The 20439-nt window shown below is 42.8% G+C and overlaps 1 protein-coding gene across 1 annotated transcript in view; it reads left to right on the plus strand.

Moving 5' to 3' along the window:
* The window catches only part of TBX15 (T-box transcription factor 15), a 105539-nt gene extending 96600 nt beyond the window's left edge, over positions 1-8939 (plus strand). The window contains exon 8 of the mRNA XM_004263252.3: positions 6437-8939. Within this exon, the coding sequence (XP_004263300.1) occupies positions 6437-7221 (785 nt within the window). The 3' untranslated portion in view covers positions 7222-8939. The remainder of the gene's footprint in view (positions 1-6436) is intronic.
* Positions 8940-20439: the final 11500 nt, after the last annotated feature.

The raw sequence follows: 20439 nt of genomic DNA on the forward strand, positions 1-20439 counted from the left end.
GTGGTGAGCGTCTAGTGGAAGCTTCAGTGGCAGACTGATTTTGTAGTAACTCCCTTTTGGTGAAGAGAGTATTGGCAGTGTTGCCACCAAACCGAAGATCCAAAGTGACCAACCCACCCAGGTGTCCACATTACCTTATTGCTTCAAGCACATGAATATCTGGATGTCAAACACGTGGCCTTGGGACAGTTTTGTGCTGTTACTGCTACTGGACACTGGATCAGCCATTCTGCTTGAGTGAAGTTCAGGGTGCTTTTCCCCTCTTGCCCTTGCTGTCATTGTAATTTCTCTTTCATTGAGACCCATCTGTTGATAAACTTTCAAGGAATGTGCTTAGGTGAATTAGCCATGGTTTTAAAAAAGTCCAAATCCTTCTATTTTCAAAAACATATTGAATGGATGCTCTATAAAGTTGTTTTCTCTGATGGAGAAGAATGCGTGGGATTCATTATCCTCTGCCTTTAACACAAAAGTAAACTGAGGCGTAGAGCAGCCTAGTAACATATCTGCAGTTAAGTGGTGACAGAACTAAGTTGAGAACTCCAAAGTGGATCTCCTGCCTTACTGGGCACTTTCCTTTCCACCACACCTTCTTCCTTTTTACTTCACACACACACACACACACACACACACACACACACACACAATTAGCTCACTCATCCAATTGATGGCTTAGTGTCAGCAACTTGACTGTGAACTCTAAATAGTAGGTCCATATTTCATTTGTATGAAGTCAAGGGTATGGTTTTATTTTCAGACATCTTCATTTAGAATCAGCAAGGAGTTTATACTGTTGGAGAGTCTGGAGAGAGGAATTATATTTCAGGAATGGCTTTTTCCTGAACACTCCTTGTGGCAGGACAAAATGAACTAAACAAGTAAGTTATGTTGGCAGAAGTGGAGTGAGGTGACACAGACGAAGATGTAAAAAGAAATAAGAGCCAAGTTCAATTCTGTTGTTCTGATGATATCCTGATGTTGCTGTGAGGTTGTTCTGATGATATATATATATATATATATATATACACATATATATATATATACACACATACATACAATGGAGCTATTTGCATAACCAAAACTGAGAGAGTTTTTGTGGGTGGCATCTCCAAGTGATCTGACAACTGTTGTGAGAAAAGGAGCCATCCTGGACCAGAACACCAAAGCTGATCATACGTCTCCATCTGTGGATAGAAGGAGACCTGCCATTTACAGAAGGCCTCCCTTCTCAACTGGTGGTAGACGTCACTAGATTTCAACACCTTTGCGTCTTTTAATGTTTGTCAGGCAGTTAAAAATTAGGATCCTGAAGGTCTCTGTTGGTGTTGGGATTTTCATCAGTTTGATTTGTGTTAATTAGAGGTTGGTCAGTGAAAGATAGCAAATACTGAGCAAATTCATAGTAGTGAAAAGATTGGGAATGGAGTCTTTGAACTACTGTGTGATCATTATAATGTTTCAAAGGTAGCCAACTTATGCTGATCTCGTTTATCCCTGAGACAAGGAATAATGCCTGTGAGGAGGTCTTGACAAGGAGGGGAGAGTATCTCAATTCAGTCTATTAAGGCAAATGGTTATTGGTTACATATGCTATTTGGGCCCGAAGTCCCTTATGCTCAATGCGTCCAAAATGGAGTCCATGATTTACCTCACAGACTTGGCGCCCTCTCCTGGGGGAAGGACGCCACTATCCATTAATCACCTTAGACGGTTGCCTCCCACCTTACGCACCATATCCAACCTTTACCAGGTTCTTGATTCTGCCCATGTCTCTAGTCTCCCTTGCTACCACCCCACTCCAAGCCATTATCATCTCTCACCTGACTTCATTCTCGGGCTCCCCAGGGTGGTGACATAGCTACCAGCATCCCTGGCACCTGCATCTTTTTAGGCTTAAATCGGACGGCAAGGGTCATGTGCCTCTCTCTCAAGATTTCCAGCACAATCTCACTGAGCCTCACTGACTCTAATTGGGATACCATTGAATTAAGTACTGTGGCAGGGTGTGGGGATGCTTAGATTGTCCAGGCGTGCGTCACGTGCCTTCCCTGGAGGTACAGGTGAAGGGGTAAGAGTGGGAAAGGGGGTGTCTCTCAGTGGGAAAATGGTACTGTTGCCAGGAGAGAGGCAGATTAGTTCTAAATGACAATAACAACAGATGTAAACCGCAGCAGGGAAGGCAGTAAAACAAGTAGCAGAGAAAACAAGCAAGTTAATGGAAAGTGAAAAAGTGGGGGGTATTCCACCTAGGGAATGTGATAGGTGTGAAATAGGGCCATTGAAAAAGCAGAGAGACTCAGAACCCAGAGAACCCATGTGAAAAATGAGAATGGGTGAATATATTAAAAGCTATTCTAAAGGGAAGAGGTTTGGATCTATGCATATCTTTAAATTTTACGGAGAAGGATGCACTAGGAATCTTTCTAGGATTGAAAGCACGCAATTCCCATTAGCACTATAAGGTTTCACATTTGCATTTTGAGAAGGGCACTTATTTCAACGAAGGGGAATTCCTTAGTTGGGATGAACTGGGTTCTGATCATTAAACTTTATGGCCTCTGGGTTTATTCCCTGGGATCGGTCCATAGGGTGCTGACGTATTACCTCTTACCTGTTTGAAAGCCTTGAAGAAGGCTACTCAAGGACACACAGTGAATCAGCACTCCTCAGGGACAGATGCCATCAAGTTCTATGACAGAAGAGTGCGGTTCGTGGCACCGAGCAATTACACGGAGATTTATTCTTCGCTAGCCCAGATGGGGTTGTGTTTCACTGTGTTTCGATTTTTTTTTTTTTTTTTTTGGTGAGGGGGCGGAAAGCACAACAACATAAACCCAAAAGGGAACTGTACGTGAAAGCCTCCATGTTACAGTCTGGAAGTGATCAATCTAAAGATGCAAAAGTCAGCAGGTTTGGTATTCAGGATTTTCATGGTCACATTTAATTTGTCTTCATGGTACACAAGTCTATTCTAGGTTATTGCCCTTGTATGGAATCGCTGCTAAACACGTATTCTTTTTGGTCATTTTGACTGTTAGCTTTGGATATTGGAGCAAGTTAATGTTGAGTACGAATTTCGGGTACCTTCTCACTTTGGGCCGTGGGTAAAATAGGATGCAGGGAAGTGTGGTGGTGGGGGATGGGTCCTGAGAGGCTGGAGAGTTTTCAGCTACTTAGAGCATTACATTTTAGTCACCTCTCAGATGTGGATTAAGACCTCTGAGGAGAGTGGGGAAGACACCAACCTACCTGTTTGTGTTCAGTTTCACTTTGCTTGATCTGATCTGAGAAGAGATGGAGACATGGGGCATCTGATTTCCATCCCAGGTGGGGAGTGAGGGGGCAGGGGCCGATAGTTTGGAGAGGAAACAGTGTTGGATTAGCCTTGGGGATATGGGCCCGGTGGGTGTCCAGTTCTCCATCATTCACAGTTCTGAAGGCTCCTGTAGCCTGTTACATCCAGGCAGTTGGCTGTGACATGATGCTGCCCAGAGTGTGGAGAGGCTGAGATGCTCATCTCCGTGGACAGAGGCCAACACCCCACAGCCATCCCCATTAGGACCCAAATGCCCTAAGATGCCTTTCCCCTTCCTTCACTTCTTCTTCACTGATAGAAGAGAAAAGAAAAGGAAACACATTTTTATGCCCGTGTACACTTTGTAATCTGTATTATTTCATCTGATTCTCAATACATACTTACAAGGTCAATATTCAAAATTGCATTTAAATGGAGAGGCTCACTTGCTAAGCTTCCGTAATCAGTAAGACAGCTGGGATTAGAACTGGGCTTGTCTGACTCTGTAGTCCACATTCATCCATTTAATGAACTTTAAATCCAGACTCGTAGAGCCTTCCGGACCCAGTGAGCACAGAGCGGAATAAGGGAAAGAAGAGAAGGCCACGCAGGAAAGGGAGGCCTGATTTCCTTTGAGAGGCAGCTCTGACCCCTCTGTATCAGAGTGGCCTGGCCTCCCGCTCGGCCCTGGCTCTTCTAGGACGAGAGGCCTCTACGCAGCTGTGTTGAAATGCACAGGGAGGGCAGCCTGCCTCCTTCTGCTTATTTAGCACTTGGCCGGCACGCCCAATCTTGTTTAACAGCTGACAAGCTGTTAGATCGTAAGAGAGTAAAGACTTCTCAGTATCTCGGTTTGCTTCTCTGCATAAACGAGTGCCATAGTTTCTCTCTCTGTGTGGACTTTGAAAAACGGCTGTTATCTGTACTGAGTATTTTACGTGCACAAGAGCACTTCTTCAAAGGGAATGGAAGCCACGTGACCTTCTCCTGGGCAGGCTTGCTCTCCCTCTTCAAACACTAGCTCGTATGGGCACTCTCTCCCCCTGAAGCTCAGCAGGCTACCAAGTCTCATTTCCAGTGAGTGTCATTTGAAAGCCAAAGCAAGCTGACTACAAACTTTTTAACATGTGCCTCTCATCTGCTCAGCAGAAATCCCTGTAACTTGTTAATAGTTCCCGTCTTATTTTTTTCTAGTGAAACCAATTGAGGCCTTAAATCAGTACCATTCGTTCCATCTTGGGCCATCCGAGAAAACCATTTAGGGTTGTAAAAAGTCATCTGCTCCATCTTGCACTTCCTGCTGCAGGGCTAGGGCTCGGGCCTGATGGAGCATACCTATCACGGGACAGTACAGCGTGCTGAACAGGGGGTCTCCTCCAGGACCACATAAACATCAGATCTGGGAGGGCAAGGACGGACTTTCAAAGAGAGGAGACTAGATACACATCCCATAAAACACAAATCTCTTTACAGCTGGAGTTGAGTTTCTCTATTTGTGCCGTAGCACTTATTTCACTGAAGTGCCTGGCATTTAGGGTGGAAGAGGGAGAAAATGTGTAGGACGCCTCAGAGAGGAGCCCCACGCTGGCAGAAAATGAACCCCTGAGCTTCGCGTTAAGTCACCGTAGGCTAGGCTGTTCAGTGGTACAAAAACAAGAAGTGTGTTTTCCATCATCCTTCTTAGCTTTCCCCTTCAAGAACTTCCTGGTGCTTAAATGATTCCTCGGAAAGTACTTGTTACTGGCCATTCACACTTTAGCGGAAATTAATCCTCAGACATAAACTCTGAGAAGGACAGAAACTGAATCCTATCAGTTGGAGCCCTTGTTTCACAGATGAGGAGATTTAAGACGTAGCCTGCCTTGCCTGTGGTCAGGAGCTGGCTGGAGGCCAGTGAACCTAGAATCAGGCTTGATGCCCTTCCTTCCATGGTCAGTGCTGGCTTACTTCTCCAATGGTATTTACAATGTTGGCCATATCTCAATTTGTGGAATAAAAATCTTTTTACTTCTCTTAAGGGAATTTAAGATATAAACAAGAAACAGAGAAGGAGAATTTCCTGAAATGATTCTGAAATCAGGAGCTGTTTATATCTAAATCCAGTTCTACCTTGGAAGTTCATTGGGGAAATTCTTTTGACCAAGCAAGAGATGATATTGGTTGGGCTTTGTGAAAACTTTAACTCTGAAAAAAACCATTAACAAGAGCTAAATTTGTATTTCTACAGCCAAAACTGCTACAATATCTGTGGAGGTAGGCTAAGGCTTTTTGTTTTTTTTTTTTCCTGTGCTAAAAATTAGCTTTGGGTTTCTCTTTGAGGTATCTGCCTCTCAGCTTGCACACCTGGACCTTCCTCCCTGGTACACTGTGGATGGTTTCTTTGTATCCCTATATTTCTGGAATCCTGATGATTTTATTCACATTTTTTCTCACTGTTAAAAACCTTATTCCTGCTCCCTTCTACTTAAAAGTTCCTTTCCCCTTGTATAGCACCTCATGTTCTAGGACCCCCTGCATGAGTTGTGGGTGACCTAAAGGATAAGATGCTCCTTGAGAATCACAGCGCTCAACGATTCTGGGAAAGTCCCGAGCTTGCCCTGATAGAGAAATTCCATCATGGGAGATTCCCTATGGAAGACAAAGTAGCTGCCCATTCTGGAATTCACATGAAAGGTCCAGTAACCCTGACACTCACCACTGCCTTCACCTTCCAGTAGATGAGACAGGAAGTGGGTGCAGCACTGCTGCTCCCCAGCCCAGTAAAGGGGAGGCTTGGGAAGGTCATTTTTGACCTTCTTAAGTTACCTGAGAACACATTTGAAGTAGACTGGGTTAAACTGGCCCTTTGTCTGTTGGTGCATCGGCCACCAACCCAGTTTTAATATCCCCAGGTTATAAGAACAACTCTCTCAAATACAAATTCAGGTATTTTAGGAGATAAAAGGGACCTGGACATCCTCTAGCCAAAGAGTGGTCCTTGGACCAGCAGCCTCAGTATCATCTGAGAACTTGTTGCAAATTCTCGGGCCCTGTCCCAGACCTACAGAATTCGAAGCTCTGGGGTAGAATCAGCGATCTGTGTTTTAACAAGCCCTTCAGGTGATTCTCATGTCTCAACGGTATTTATGTTTTATTTTTCAGGAGGCAGCACAGGCACTTCCCCAACCACCTCCAGCACTGGGACACCATCCCCTTCAGCTTCTTCTCATCTTTTATCTCCATCCTGTTCTCCTCCAACATTTCATCTGGCCCCCAACACTTTCAACGTGGGCTGCCGAGAGAGCCAGCTGTGTAACCTAAACCTCTCTGATTACCCACCATGTGCCCGAAGCAACATGGCTGCCTTGCAGAGCTACCCAGGGCTGAGTGACAGTGGCTACAACAGGCTCCAGAGTGGCACTGCTTCAGCCCCTCAGCCCTCCGAAACCTTCATGCCCCAGAGGACTCCATCCCTGATCTCAGGAATACCTACTCCTTCCTCGTTGCCTAGCAACAGCAAGATGGAAGCCTACGGTGGCCAGCTGGGGTCCTTCCCCACTTCCCAGTTTCAGTATGTCATGCAGGCAGGCAATGCAGCGTCCAGCTCCTCATCACCACACATGTTTGGAGGCAGCCACATGCAGCAGAGCTCCTACAATGCCTTCTCTCTCCACAACCCTTATAATCTATATGGATACAATTTCCCCACTTCCCCAAGGCTAGCTGCAAGCCCAGAAAAACTGAGCACCTCTCAAAGCACTTTACTCTGTTCTTCTCCTTCCAATGGGGCCTTTGGAGAGAGGCAGTACCTGCCTACAGGGATGGAGCATGGCATGCACATGATTAGCCCCTCAGCCAATAATCAGCAGGCGACTAACACCTGTGATGGCCGGCAGTATGGGGCCGTCCCAGGCTCCTCCTCCCAGATGTCCGTTCACATGGTTTAGTGGCCAGTCCTAGCACCACCGAGCCTACAGCAGCCAAGGCCCCAGAGTCTCCATGGGCAGATCCTCCTCTTTGGGAGCCCAACGCCTTTGAAAAACAGGAACTGTGTATTATTATTATTATTATTTTTTTACTGGAGGAGGAAAGCACATACCCAAGAACAAGAGACATTTAAGCCACTGAAGGATACTTGTGGTGGAATCATCTCTGACTCAGTGGCCATTCTCTTGCCTTCCCAAATCTTAGTTTTATAAAGCATCGTCTCCCCAGAGTGGCCTTTGAAGAAACTGAATAATCATTTTATAATAATGCTAAGGGAGATGCTAGCATGTAGCAGTCGTGAAAATTACCCACACACGAATACAGGTCTATACATACATACATACACACATCATATGTGCATGCATGCATACACACATACATATATATTCATACACAAACTCATCCATACACAAACATACATGCACACGGACTCGGAACTGGGTGAACTCTGTGAAGGGAAGCCCAGCATGGGTGCTTTCACCAAAAATGTGTCTAGGTACAACAGTAGATGGACTGGGCCAGCAGTAGCTGCCAGCGTTGCTCCTCTGCAGCTTACCCTGTTTCTGGAATGAACCGTGTATCCTGGAACCCCTTCTGGTCAGTGAGGGTGGAAAGACATCAGTACTACAACTGGACCGGGCTTCCTGAGAAAGATTGCTTTTGAACATTGGCTCTCTTCAATTGGTGTGCGGTCATTGATGTTCCCAGTGGTGCCTGTGAAAAGGGGAGTAAGAGCAGAGGAAAGAGAGAGAGAGAGAAAGAAGAACGAACAGAGACCAAGAGAGAGGTGGAGAGCAAGACTGAATGATGAAGTGAGAGCAACGATGAGAGTTTTAATTCACCGAGGAAATGTGGTTTGGGTTTGTTTCTCCCCCTCTCCCCCACAGGTTATGGAAGGAACCATGAAGTCATTGAGGAGTAAACCTCTCTGGGACACTGCATGGTCAGAGCACTGGTGAGAAGCACCGGGGCAAGGAATGCGTCTTCATGCCACAGTTCTGACCATTGTGATCCAGAAGAGAGGGGCGCCACACAGGAAGTGCCGATTCCAGAGCATGCAGCCTGGCAGGGGAAAGGAAGTAGAAGGAGTGTGAGGAAGGAAGGGTTTTATAATCCCGACAGATGATACCAAGAACAGAGGTGACAAATGGATGTCTGGCCTTCCGAATGCCAGGTCCAGACGCCTGACCTGGATCACCTGCCCATCACCCCTGTGGCAGGAGGAGTCCTGTCATGTTCCAGAGAATTGCAGATGGGTGTTCTACATCCTTCGACCTGCCCTTAGATCGCCATTTTTTTTTTAATCAAATAGTTCATTGCAATTTTGAAGTTTTGGATTTTTTTCCTTCATCTTTCCCTTCCCCTTCAAATCCTTTAATGATAAGAAAACAAGTGAAGTTTGGTACAAGCTAAACTTTTTAAGTGGTGTGGAAATGCAAATAATACCAAGTAAAAGAATACAGATATTATTAAGAGTTTTGGTTTTGAGGTGTTGTAGATAAATGTATTTATGTGCCTAGTGGGGAATCCAGTATTATGAATATTAAAAAAGGGGGCAATAAAAAGGGTATGTAAAATATGTATGAAGAAAAGGTGTATAAAAATTTGCCCTTATGCACGGAACTCTGTTTCTAAGTGCCAAGCACAGAAAGCCGCTAAATAAAATCTTTGCAATTGTTTTCTGTGTGTTCGTTCATATGGAAAAAGCAAGCAGCAGCCGATGCCTTTACATTGTGCTTTACAATAAGCACAGCACTCTCATCTCTACTATGTAACATGATCTTTATTCAGAACACATGAAGTATATATTATCGTCCTCATGTTATGATTAGTTACTAAGCTCCAGAGGGACTGAGTGAATTATCCAGGTCCACACAGCCAGTCAGAGAGGGAACTAGGACTTGAAACCAGGTGTGACTCCAGTGGGATACCCACTTTCATGTTAGCTGCAAAAACCTGTGAGTCTAATAGCAATCCTCATCGTCGCTAAGTGCCAGATATCATACCATGTGTCTTACATGAATCCTCCCACAATTCTGCGGTAGGTATTATTTTTATTTTTTATAGATTTGGAAACCAACTTTAAAAAGGTAAAGTAATGGACCAAGGCCCTCAGGTAGCAAGTGATTGAGCTGGTAATTTGACATTATGCCTTTCTGCTGGAGCCCCAGCAGTCTCAGGACGCCCGCGGACCATCAAGAAAGAATTCTAAGGGATTGGGGCAAAAGTGTCTCTGAGGCTGGGTTAGGACCTCAGATTAGGATGTTTAATCATAAACATATACTCTCCCCCTTGAATGTGCCACCCAGCGCAGGAGGAGTGATTTTGAGTTGTCATGCATCAAATGATGATTTATATAAGAGACTAATAAAGTGCCCAGGGCTATTCCATTTGTAAGCATTTTCACAGTGGTTAGGCAGGACATATTGTTTTGCAAATGGGAGACTAGGGTTATAAAACCTGGGACCTGTCTATACATAAACGTGGCTGGGAAGCAGCAGAGCCAGGACTTAAAATCTCCTGCTCTTACACCTGCCTCAGACTGTTTCCCAGTGGACAGTTACACTGGAAGCCCACTGACCCATTTCACCAGGGCTTGATTTGGGGAGAGTGAGGCTGCTGGACCACCATACTTGGGTTGGGAAAGCAAAAACTTTAATTAGTCATTGCTTTGGTTTTATGAATAACTTCAAAGAGTGGCATGCCAGTTAATTCCATTAGCCATCAGATTGTTGCTAAAATAGCCGGGACAGTAGCTGATTGAGTATCTTCATGGATTGTAAACTCGCTGGGCGACATCGCAAAACTTAAAACGACACTGCTATTTGAAAACCTTGCATTCAACACTTCGCTTCATAACGGTAGACCGAGACCAACTACATATGAAGCTTATTGTTATTCTTACTGACTTAGCAGCATACCAAATATTGTTCACTGGTCTACCAGTGTTTGAGGTTTTAGGTAATAGATAAGCATGATACGTTGAGCAGCAAACTCAACACAGAACCTCCATATTTTCATTTAACAGTAAGAATAATAATTTCTTGTTTTATTTATTATTTCCTATTAAAGAGCAATAATCATTTAAGAGTTTTAAGTATAGGTAATTTCTATAATTTGGATGAATTAGAACAATCTAAGCTGGTTACATTTGAATTGTAGCATACATTTCTACCTGCAACTGAGAAAGTAATAAAAATATTTATTTTAACACAAACTGGATAAAGAATTGTCAAGAATATACTCTACCCAATTATCTTTAATGAAATGGTGAAATTTTATTTCAATTGGCACAATGATCGCATACGAAGGGCTATTGAAAGATTATTCTTCTTTGAGTTAAGATGCTCATGTTTTTGAGGAAAGGCTGTCTTGTTCCCCTTTGATCCTCAAGGCCCCAATATGAATCCTAATACATAGTCATTCTTACTGTTGAATTTGTTGGCCAAACCCACTTTTCAAGGATAGTGCAAAATGGTTACGTGGCCGAATTCAGTCCAAATTAATGGGACCCACATTATCAAAGATTTATTGTTCTTCACATAGCGTTCTGTGACAGATTAATGAAAATTTACTTTAGAAACTAGCTTGGCAGCATCCATTACACATAATAGGGGTTTTTAAAAAATACATGTCATAGTTTTGTCCTTAAAAGAGTTCACTTTTTAGGCAGTCATGCGCATGTGAGGCAAATGATATAAAACGCTCTGAAAATTCAAAGAAGTTATTCAGTGTAAGAAGGTGAAGTTGGGAGTGTTTTCACTGGGGAGGTAGAACTTGACTGAGATTTGAAGGATGCTCAGAATTTTTATGGAAGTTAGGAATGACGGGTTAAGAATGAAATAACATTTTAAAAGTCGATACAATAAATAAGTTTTGGAGGGAAAAGGATAGCATCTCAATTGAAACCTGGCAATTAATAAAATTGGAGGTACTCGGAAGCTTCTTGCAGCCTACAGACTAATACCCTCTTCTATGAAATATTGTATCATTAGTGGAAGTTTTGAGGGCTGAGATGGAAGGGCAGAGCTGTTTGTCTGATGACACATATTCGATTCATTGGTAGGTACTTAGGATTTCAGAGAAGCTCTGCTGTACCAATTTGCATTCAATAAGCTAAAGGAGAGTTGTCCTCTCAAGGAAAACCAGTCACAAAGACACATTTTCACAAAGCTTTTCTGCTTATGATTGTCAACTGGAGATTTGATTTCCTGAGAGGGCCATGACTGGGACCGGCTTCATTCATTCAATTCAATAAATACTTATTTAATGCCTATCAGTCACTGCCCTCCCTTGACATGAAGACATAGAAATGAACAATTAAACTTGCTCCTGCTTTCAAAGAGCTCATGGTCTGGTGTGAGTGACATAGCAAAAAAATGAAGAATATAATTTCAAACTGCAAACATCATTTTGAGGAAATTAAAAATAATAGGATGATAGTGATTGGGGAATGAGGCTCATCTAGACAGGGTTTTCTAAGAGGGCTACTCTAAGTGGGTGACATTTGAGTTAGTGCAAAGGAAGACCTTATCTTAGAATTTGCTTACTCCAGCTTATGACAAGGGCAGCCATATCCTCACTAGAAGACGTGCTCTGCTAGTTTTGCATTAGCTGAAGCCAGGCATTTTTGTCTTTCCAAAGGCTTTGTAGCACTGATACTTATTTACTAAAGCCCTGCTGCTGACTTTCTGGGACCAGGGCCATTTAGGGGCTCTTCAGATCTGAATCTGTCTTCTACATGGTCCCAGTGAAGTTCTATTTTCATGACTTGGTAGAGGATGAGAGTCATCCCTTCTCTCTGACTTTATTAAAAGGTTACAACAAGTGATCAAGCAACCAATTAATAATCATATTCATAATAATAAGAAAATACTAAATATGGCTTCGTATTCTACAGTTTTCTCAGAACTATTCTGTGTAATAGATAGCAAAAATTTCTACCTTCAAAAAGATTTCAGCCTGGTCGAGGAGTCAAGATATATGTGTATGAAACAGTGAATAAGAAAAGCATTAAATTGGTGGTAGAGACCATATATGGGGCAGAACTTTAGAAGGAAGCAAATTTTCATTGAGTCTTTATTACGTGTTCCATATTATGCAAGGTTATCCTATAATCCTTGCAACTACCCTCTAGGATTTGTATTTCATTCCCTATTTTATAGATAGGGAAACTGAAACTTATAGAGGTTTAGTAAGGTGCACAAAATTAACACAGCTTGTATGCAACAAAGAGCTGCAACCAACGCCTTTCCACTACTGTGTTTTTCCCAAAATGAGATTTATAAGGTCAATAATAAAGAGAGGTGTTCATGGAGAAGGTTGAATTTGAATTGTCCTTTCAGAATTCATGGAAACCGCATAAACAGAGGAGAAAGGAGGGCATCCAGGTGCGAGGGTGGGAAGTAGCATGGCAAAGACAGGTGTTCTCTGTATGGGACAATGAGTTATGGTAGTGGGATTGGGGGAGAGGATGTTCGCTCTCTTAAGTCAAATCTCAAAAATCTTAAGTCGTATGTTCTCCCTGCTGCTCCTAGCACGATGACTCTGGATTCCCCTTTTTTTTTTGGCCGTACGCGGGCCTCTCACTGCTGTGGCCTCTCCCGTTGCGGAGCACAGGCTCCGGACGCACAGGCTCAGCGGCCATGGCTCACGGGCCCAGCCGCTCCGCGGCATGTGGGATCTTCCCGGACCGGGGCACGAATCCGTGTCCCCTGCATCGGCAGGCGAACTCTCAACCACTGCGCCACCAGGGAAACTCCTGGACTCCCTTTTCTGATAGGAGATGTCCTAGCTCTGTGTGTGGTCAGGCCACTCAAGATGGCTGTTCTCTTGCTCTCTGAACATCCTCCTCCTGCCCCACCCCCTCACCAGTACCTGCTACACCTCCTACATACTCGCCCCAGGCCCCACCTAAGGACTGTTCTAGCTTTAGATCAGAACCCTCCACTATGTTTATCAAAGGGTTGTTAAGGGGCGAGCTCCTCCGCTGGTTTCCCTGGTAACCGATGAGCCCACCTGACATCAATTCCTCCTATAACTAGTACCCCTCCCCTCCCCCGGGGAGCGAAGCCTGCCGCCATGACTCGCCAGACCCTCTACCGCACACAGTCAAGCCAGGACCTTGCTTCAGACAGGTAAGCTCTCCCATCCGTTAAACCATTGATGTCTCTGTCGCTGACTCCGGGCTCTTTCTTCGGTCTTAAGGATGGGCAAGCACAGGCCTTGTAAGCCTGTGGGGTGCAGCCCAACGCTCTAACTTGGGCAGTTCAGGATTCCATCCAGTGTCTCAGTGGGAACCTTCACTCTGGAAAGGACCAGTGGGGACTAGGGGGTGATCGAGGAGTCAAGTTACATCCCCCCAACACTCCCCACCCCACCAGGTCCCCAGGGTTAGGTTCAGGTGCCATGCTCCTTGTATACAGCTCTGCACAGAGCCCTTTGCTTTCTTCGGCCAGGCAAAGCAGTACCACACGAGATGGAGAGAGGTGAAACTTGCTGCTTAAGGCTGAGAAAACATAGATCATGTCTTCCTTCTTAGCTTATTCTACTGTGAAGGGGAGCAGAATATGCCAACCCAAAACATGCACTTTGGCGTGTGGATTATTTTCAGCTGAAGGCAAGCAAGACCCAGCAGATTGGGAAAAACTTTTACCTCTCCCTTAATTACCTAAATGAGTTAAATAGGGGGCCTGTACCAGAAAGAAAAAAAAACAAAAACATTATCAGAGACATCTTGTTTTATCTGATTACCTGCATGGCAGGGCAAACTTCTAACTACCAGACATCAGCTGTTCTTACCTTTCAGCTGTTCTTGCCCTGCTCCCCTTTGAAGCTCCAGGCTCCTAGTACATTCTTTAGCTCAGGAAGTCATGTAAGCCTCAATTGCCCTACTTGCCCTTTAGTCTCATATCTCTGGGGGCTTCTGTACAGACAGAATTAAATTTGTTTTGCTTCTGTTAATCTGTCTTGTGTCAATTTAATTATTAAATCAGCTAAAGAACCCAGAAGGTAAGAGAAAATTTTCCATCCCTACAACTGCTCCTAGCACTCATGTTTTATGGGTCAACCTAATGGCATTTCCTACTTCAGATGCTTCCTACTCATACTTTTTGCTTTTATTAAACTTTAATGCAGGCCCAGTATAGGCACAGAAAACCAAAGAGATTTTGAGTCCTTTTTAGTACTTTTATTCAATAAAGCCAAAACAGATAAAGTGAGCTGCCAAAGGATGGCCAAGGCAACCCTCCTGCAATTCTCGTTCTAGGAGAAGTTCCTGGCCATGAAGAGGAATCTTGGAGCGCTCCCTGTCTTGCCACACTGTACATTCCTCTTTCACCCATGGGCAGGTAAAATCCCCCTTAAGCTGTCTCTAGATGATGTAACAGATAAACCCCCAAATATTAACAAGTTAATGTTTATTTCTCACTCATCTCACAATCTGCATGGGCTTCCTGGTTAGGTGGCTCTTCTCCAAGCAGTGATTCTGAGAACCAGGCTCCTTCCAAATTCCACTATCTTCAACACATAGCTTGATACCTTTCCATTCAGGTAGCAGATGGAGGAAGAATGGAAACTTGAACATGGGAAATATTTATATGCCTGGCTTGGAATTGGTTACATGACTTCCTCCCCATTTTTTGGTTAGAACTCTAACCACGCCTAACTGCAGGAGAACCTGGGAAATATAGTCTAGTTGAGTACGTAGGAAGGAAGGGAAACAGATTTGTTAGGTATGACTTAGGAGTCTCTGCAAGCCCCTGAGCCAGTCTAGGCTTATTTTCTAAGATCTACTTTTCCTATAAACCCAGCAGATAAAGGGAGGGCTAGCTTTTGGTCCCAGCTACTCAAATGTTTTGCAAAACAACCCGGAGAAGTTGACTTTACCCCATTAGGGTTCAGTTCATCATTAAGATATATCTTTCAATAGGAGTGCCTTCCCATTCTCCTAAAACATCTTGAGGATTTACAAAATGCAGAATGAGATTTTCTTAAGTGGTAATAACTATAAAGCAAGAAATATTTATCAAGTGCTTATTACATGCCAGCTAAGTGCTTTACATACATCATCTTATTTAATTCTGAACAATAATCTTACATGATAGATACTATTATTATTATTCCCATAATGTAGGTAAGAGAAAATATACAGAGAAGCTAAGAATCTTGCCCAAGGGCACACTCCAGCTGTCCCATTCAGAACCTGCACTATTAATTAATATGTTACTTAATTACAGCAGGCTTTTTCATTTCTTTGTTTTTATATTTATTTACTTGAGCAAAATGCTGAGAATGCTATAGATAAGTCATGTTCTCTGCCCTAGAGAGCTTATAGTATAGAAGGAATAGCCTCTTTTTTCTTTTTTAATTGAAGTATGGTTGATTTAAAATGTATTTTCTGGTGTACAGCAAAGTGATTCAGTCATATATATATGTGTGTGTGTATATATATATATATATGTATATATATATTCTTTTTCAGATTCTTTTCTATTATAGTTTGTTATAAGATATTGAATACAGTTCCCTGTGCTATACAGTAGGACCTTGTTGTTTATCTATTTCATATTAGTAGTTTGTATCTACTAATACCAAACTCCTCATTTATTCCCCCCAACACCGCCTTTCCCCTTTGGTAACCATAAGTTTGTTTTCTATGTCCGCGAGTCTGTTTCTATTTTGTAAATAAGGTCATTTGTGTCATATTTTAGATTCCACATGTAAGTGATATCATATGATATTTGTCACTCTTTCTGACTTACTTCACTTAATATGGTAATCTCTAGGTCCATCCATGTTGCTGCAAATGGCAGAATTTCATTCATTTTATGGCTGAATAATATTCCATCATATATATACATATACATATATCTCTGTGTGTGTGTATATATATATATATACACACACACACACACCCCACATCTTCTTTATCCATTCATCTGTTGAAGGACGTTCATTTAGGTTGCTTCCATGTCTTGGCTACTGTAAATAGTCTGCTATGAACATTGGGGTGCATGTATCTTTTTGAATTAGAGTTTTCATCTTTTCTGGATACATGTCCAGAAGTGGGATTGCTGGATCATATGGTAGATGGTAGATCTCTTTTTAGTTTAAGGAACCTCCCTACTGTCCTCCATAATGGCTGCACCAATGTACATTCCCACCAACAGTGCAGGAGGGTTCCCTTTTCTCCACACCCTCTCCAGTATTTATTATTTGTAGACTTTTTGGTGATGACCATTCTGAATGGTGTTAAGAGATACCTCACTATAGTTTTTACTTGAATTTCTCTAATAATTAACAATGTTGAGAATCTTTTCATGTGCCTATTGGCCATCTGTATGTTTTCTTTGGAGAAGTGTCTATTTAGGTCTTCTGACCATTTTTTGATTGGGTTTTGGTTTTTTAGTTATTGAGTTGTATGAGCTTTTCATATATTTTGGAAATTAAGTGCTTGTTGGTTGCATCATTTGCAAATATTTTCTCCCATTCTGTAAGTTGTCTTTTCATCTTGTTTATGATTTCCTTTGCTGTGCAAAAGCTTTTAAGTTTGAGTAGGTCCCATTTGTTTATTTTTTATTTTCTTTTGCCTTGGGAGACTGACCTAAGAAAACATTTCTATGATTTATGTCAGAGAATGTTTTGCCTATGTTCTCTTCTAGAAATTTTATGGTGTCATGTTTTATATTTAAGTCTTTAAGCCATTTTGAGTTTATTTTTGTGTATAGTGTGAGGGAGTGTTCTAACTTCATTGGTTTACATGCAGCTGTCCAGCTTTCCCAACACCACTTGCCGAAGAGACTGTCTTTTTCCCATTGTATATTCTTACCTACTTTGTTGAATATTAATTGACTATAGGTGTGTGGTTTATTTCTGGACTCTCTGTCCTGTTCTGTTAATCCATATGTCTGTTTTTGTGCCAATACCATGATGTTTTGATTACCATAGCTTTGTAGTATTGTCTGAAGTCTTGTGGGGGTGTTATGCCTCCAACTATGCTTTTTCTTCTCAGGAGTTCTTTGGCAATTCTGGGTCTTTTACAGTTTCATATAAATTTTAGGATTACTTCTAGTTCTGTGAAAAATGTCATGGGTAATTTGATAGGGATAACAGTAAATCTGTAGATTGCTTTGGGTAGTATGGCCATTTTAACAATATTAATTCTTCCAATTCAAGAGCATGGGATACCTAGGAATAGACTCTTATTTGGTTTCACCCAGAAAGAGGCCACATATGACATTGTAGTGTAAGTACATAAGGATTAGCTTTTTTGATTATAATGTAAGTGCCTGATATTAAGCTTTTGATTCCCAAGGGATCCACTTCAAAGACATCCATCTTCAATAAACGCATTGTCACCTACACAACCAGATAAAGGCCACCCCATCCATAAATTTCTCTTTTTAGAAAGTCCTCAGTCACCTAGATAACTGAGGGCTTGACTGACCGTGCTTCTCGCTTCCAGTACCTTAATTCCTGCTCTTATGTTTTAAATTCACCAGTAACTAGTGAATCCACAAAACACTAGGCACCCCACCCTCAATTCCAACAAAGGCAGAACCCCAGGTCCACGCTCTCTCTTTCTCTCTTTCTCTCCATGACCTGGCTGTGTGGCCCTGGGCTTGCCGTGTACCTTTCAGGACCTGTGAAGAAAACTTGTTTTTTTTCAAAGTTTCCTGATGGTTGTTGCTGAGGTGCATCTTGCAATCATAATAAGAACCACAAGGGCTGGTCCAGTCACAACATTGGTTCTGGCTGGGGAAAAGTCTGTGGGGGTTAGTCACAGTAGTAGGGCCCAGGTGAGCGCCCCCAGGCATTCCTAGCCAGTAACATCACTATTCATAGGCTGAGACCATCTCAAAACAGACACAGATATGGAAGCCAGCTCTAGAGTATCAGGATCACTTTCTCTGCAGCCTGTAGTTCTGCAGGCCTGGGGAATGACCCTTCCTACCCCTAAGTAGGAGCACAGAGAGCCTTGTCATGTAACGTTCTGTGCAATAGCCAAAGACCCAGTAAAATCTTTCTCCATGACTCCCAAGCTGGGTTTCTGGAACTAGGCTTTGCCTGACCCTGAGACAACACCCAGGCTTTTGGGCTCAGAGTGTTGCTGGTGATGAGCCTCAGAGAGGAAGCTCAGAGAGTGAGGCACCCAGTAGAACAAGCCAACCACCGTCTTGGTCCAATTAGTCTTCTTTTCCAAGGAGAACTGGTTCAACAATCCCTTCATCCAGAAATGGTTCCCAGAAACATGTAGGCAAACTGCCACAAGATCCATTTCCCACTTGCAGAGTCTGTTGGCCTGAGCAGGGTTTCATGCTTCATCAGTAGAGCCTTTTTCCTAAATGCTGATTTTGTTTCTTTGTAATACGGGCTTACGTACATCTTTTCCTTAAAGCTCTCCAAGCCTTACTCTAACATGGGTTAATTCTTCTGAAACATGGCCTGGAAAGGTCTTCCTTAACCATTCAGAATTAGAGAATATTGAGGCCCTAGTAAAATATCAGGGCAAAAACCAGAGGATCCAGAGTTGGAAAGACTTTTTTTTTTTTTTCCCCCTCAAACCACCAGGATGCAAGACTCCTCCAGACTTAATCACTCAAGGACATTCTCTATTATGTAGCTGAACAGAACTATCCTCAAGCAAGCTGAAGTTGTTGAAATTGGGAAAGAAGATTATCTCTGGGGTTCCCAGTCTGTATCTAATATAGGAACACGAACACACTTGTGGGGTGTGTGGATGGAAATCTGATATAGAGGGTGAGGCATCCATATGTCATATCAGACAGTTGGATTTCATAATGTGTATGAATCCCAGGAGAGTCTTTTGGGAGGATTTAAGGAAGATGCGGTCAGAAGATACTGAGTTATAGACCAAACTAAAGGCCAATCCAAAGTGGCTGCTAATTCCTTGTCTCTTAACAAGGTGAAAGCATGGGGGGTAGTCAGTCATCTCCCTCCACATGGCCTCCACAAGACCTGCTAAATACAGTTACCCTTTGAGTGTTAAAACTACTTAGTCTTTCTGTGGTAACAACTTTAGCTGGATGTGTGTCCTTCTATTTGAGTGTCAACACAAGCCATATATAACATTTCCTGACAAAGTAATACTGGCAAAAAAGAATTTCTGGAGTAGAATTAATTCACAGGCCTGGAAATAATATTCACCCAAACTCATTCAACTAAACCTTCAACAATGGCTCATCAACATGTACTGAAAATCTATTTTGTGCAGGACATGGTGCTAGATGTCAGTAATATATAGTCCTTACAATTTAGGAGTTCACATTCTAGTATGGAGACAGACCATAAACAGAAACAATTAATGTAGTGTATTGTAGAAGTGCTATGGTAGAGACAAACGTGGATGCTGCAGGAGCACAGAAGAGAAGTAGTTGGTTCAATCCAGAGTTCAGAGAAGACTTCCTGGAGGTGATGATAGATGATTAAAGCAAGACTGCTTCACACATACATGGGATAAGCTGAGGACCAGTGATTGTAATCAGGGTGGCTGTATTGATGCTCCAAAGAAGTTCAGAAGCCCACTGCTACACGATGCAGTATACCTGTGGAATTCAGGGAAATCTCATATCAGCAGATGTGAATCTGGAATATTAGGAAATAACAACACTTGGTCGAAGATTTAGTTCCAAGGAACCAGGTGCCATTGGAACCACGTGGAAACTCAGTTTGATTAAAAAAAAAAGTGCTGGCCATCAGAAGGCGCTACAGGAAGCAGCATCATAGAGACACATAAGGCATACATCATTACGCCATATCCTTTTCATCCATATTTATCCCAGGAAAGATTGCAGGAACCCTAGCAGCACTTCAACTCCTCTCGCATGTCTGGAGAGCAACAGCATGTATGGCCACGTCATCCTCACACTGGGAAATTGATGACGTAAATGTATGCAGACACTTAACCCACCACAAAAAAGCCAAGCACTGGGTGAAAATGTCACTTGTGAGAAGGTGTGAGATGTGTGGGGAAAGCCAAATCACGGAAGAGTTACCCATGCAAGGGCCAAGGCAAGCAAGATTCAACAGGGGCCGTCTTGCCTGTTCAGTTCAGGCATTTCCTAAGCCCACACTCGAGTGCTAGCAGGACCCAGAGATCCAAAATTATGAGTTATTTAACTTGGCCTTTAGCATGACTAGCTCTTTTGTGACTTGGG

The sequence above is a fragment of the Orcinus orca genome, chromosome 1 (assembly GCF_937001465.1).
Source record: "Orcinus orca chromosome 1, mOrcOrc1.1, whole genome shotgun sequence".
In the NCBI taxonomy this organism is placed as follows: domain Eukaryota; kingdom Metazoa; phylum Chordata; class Mammalia; order Artiodactyla; family Delphinidae; genus Orcinus; species Orcinus orca.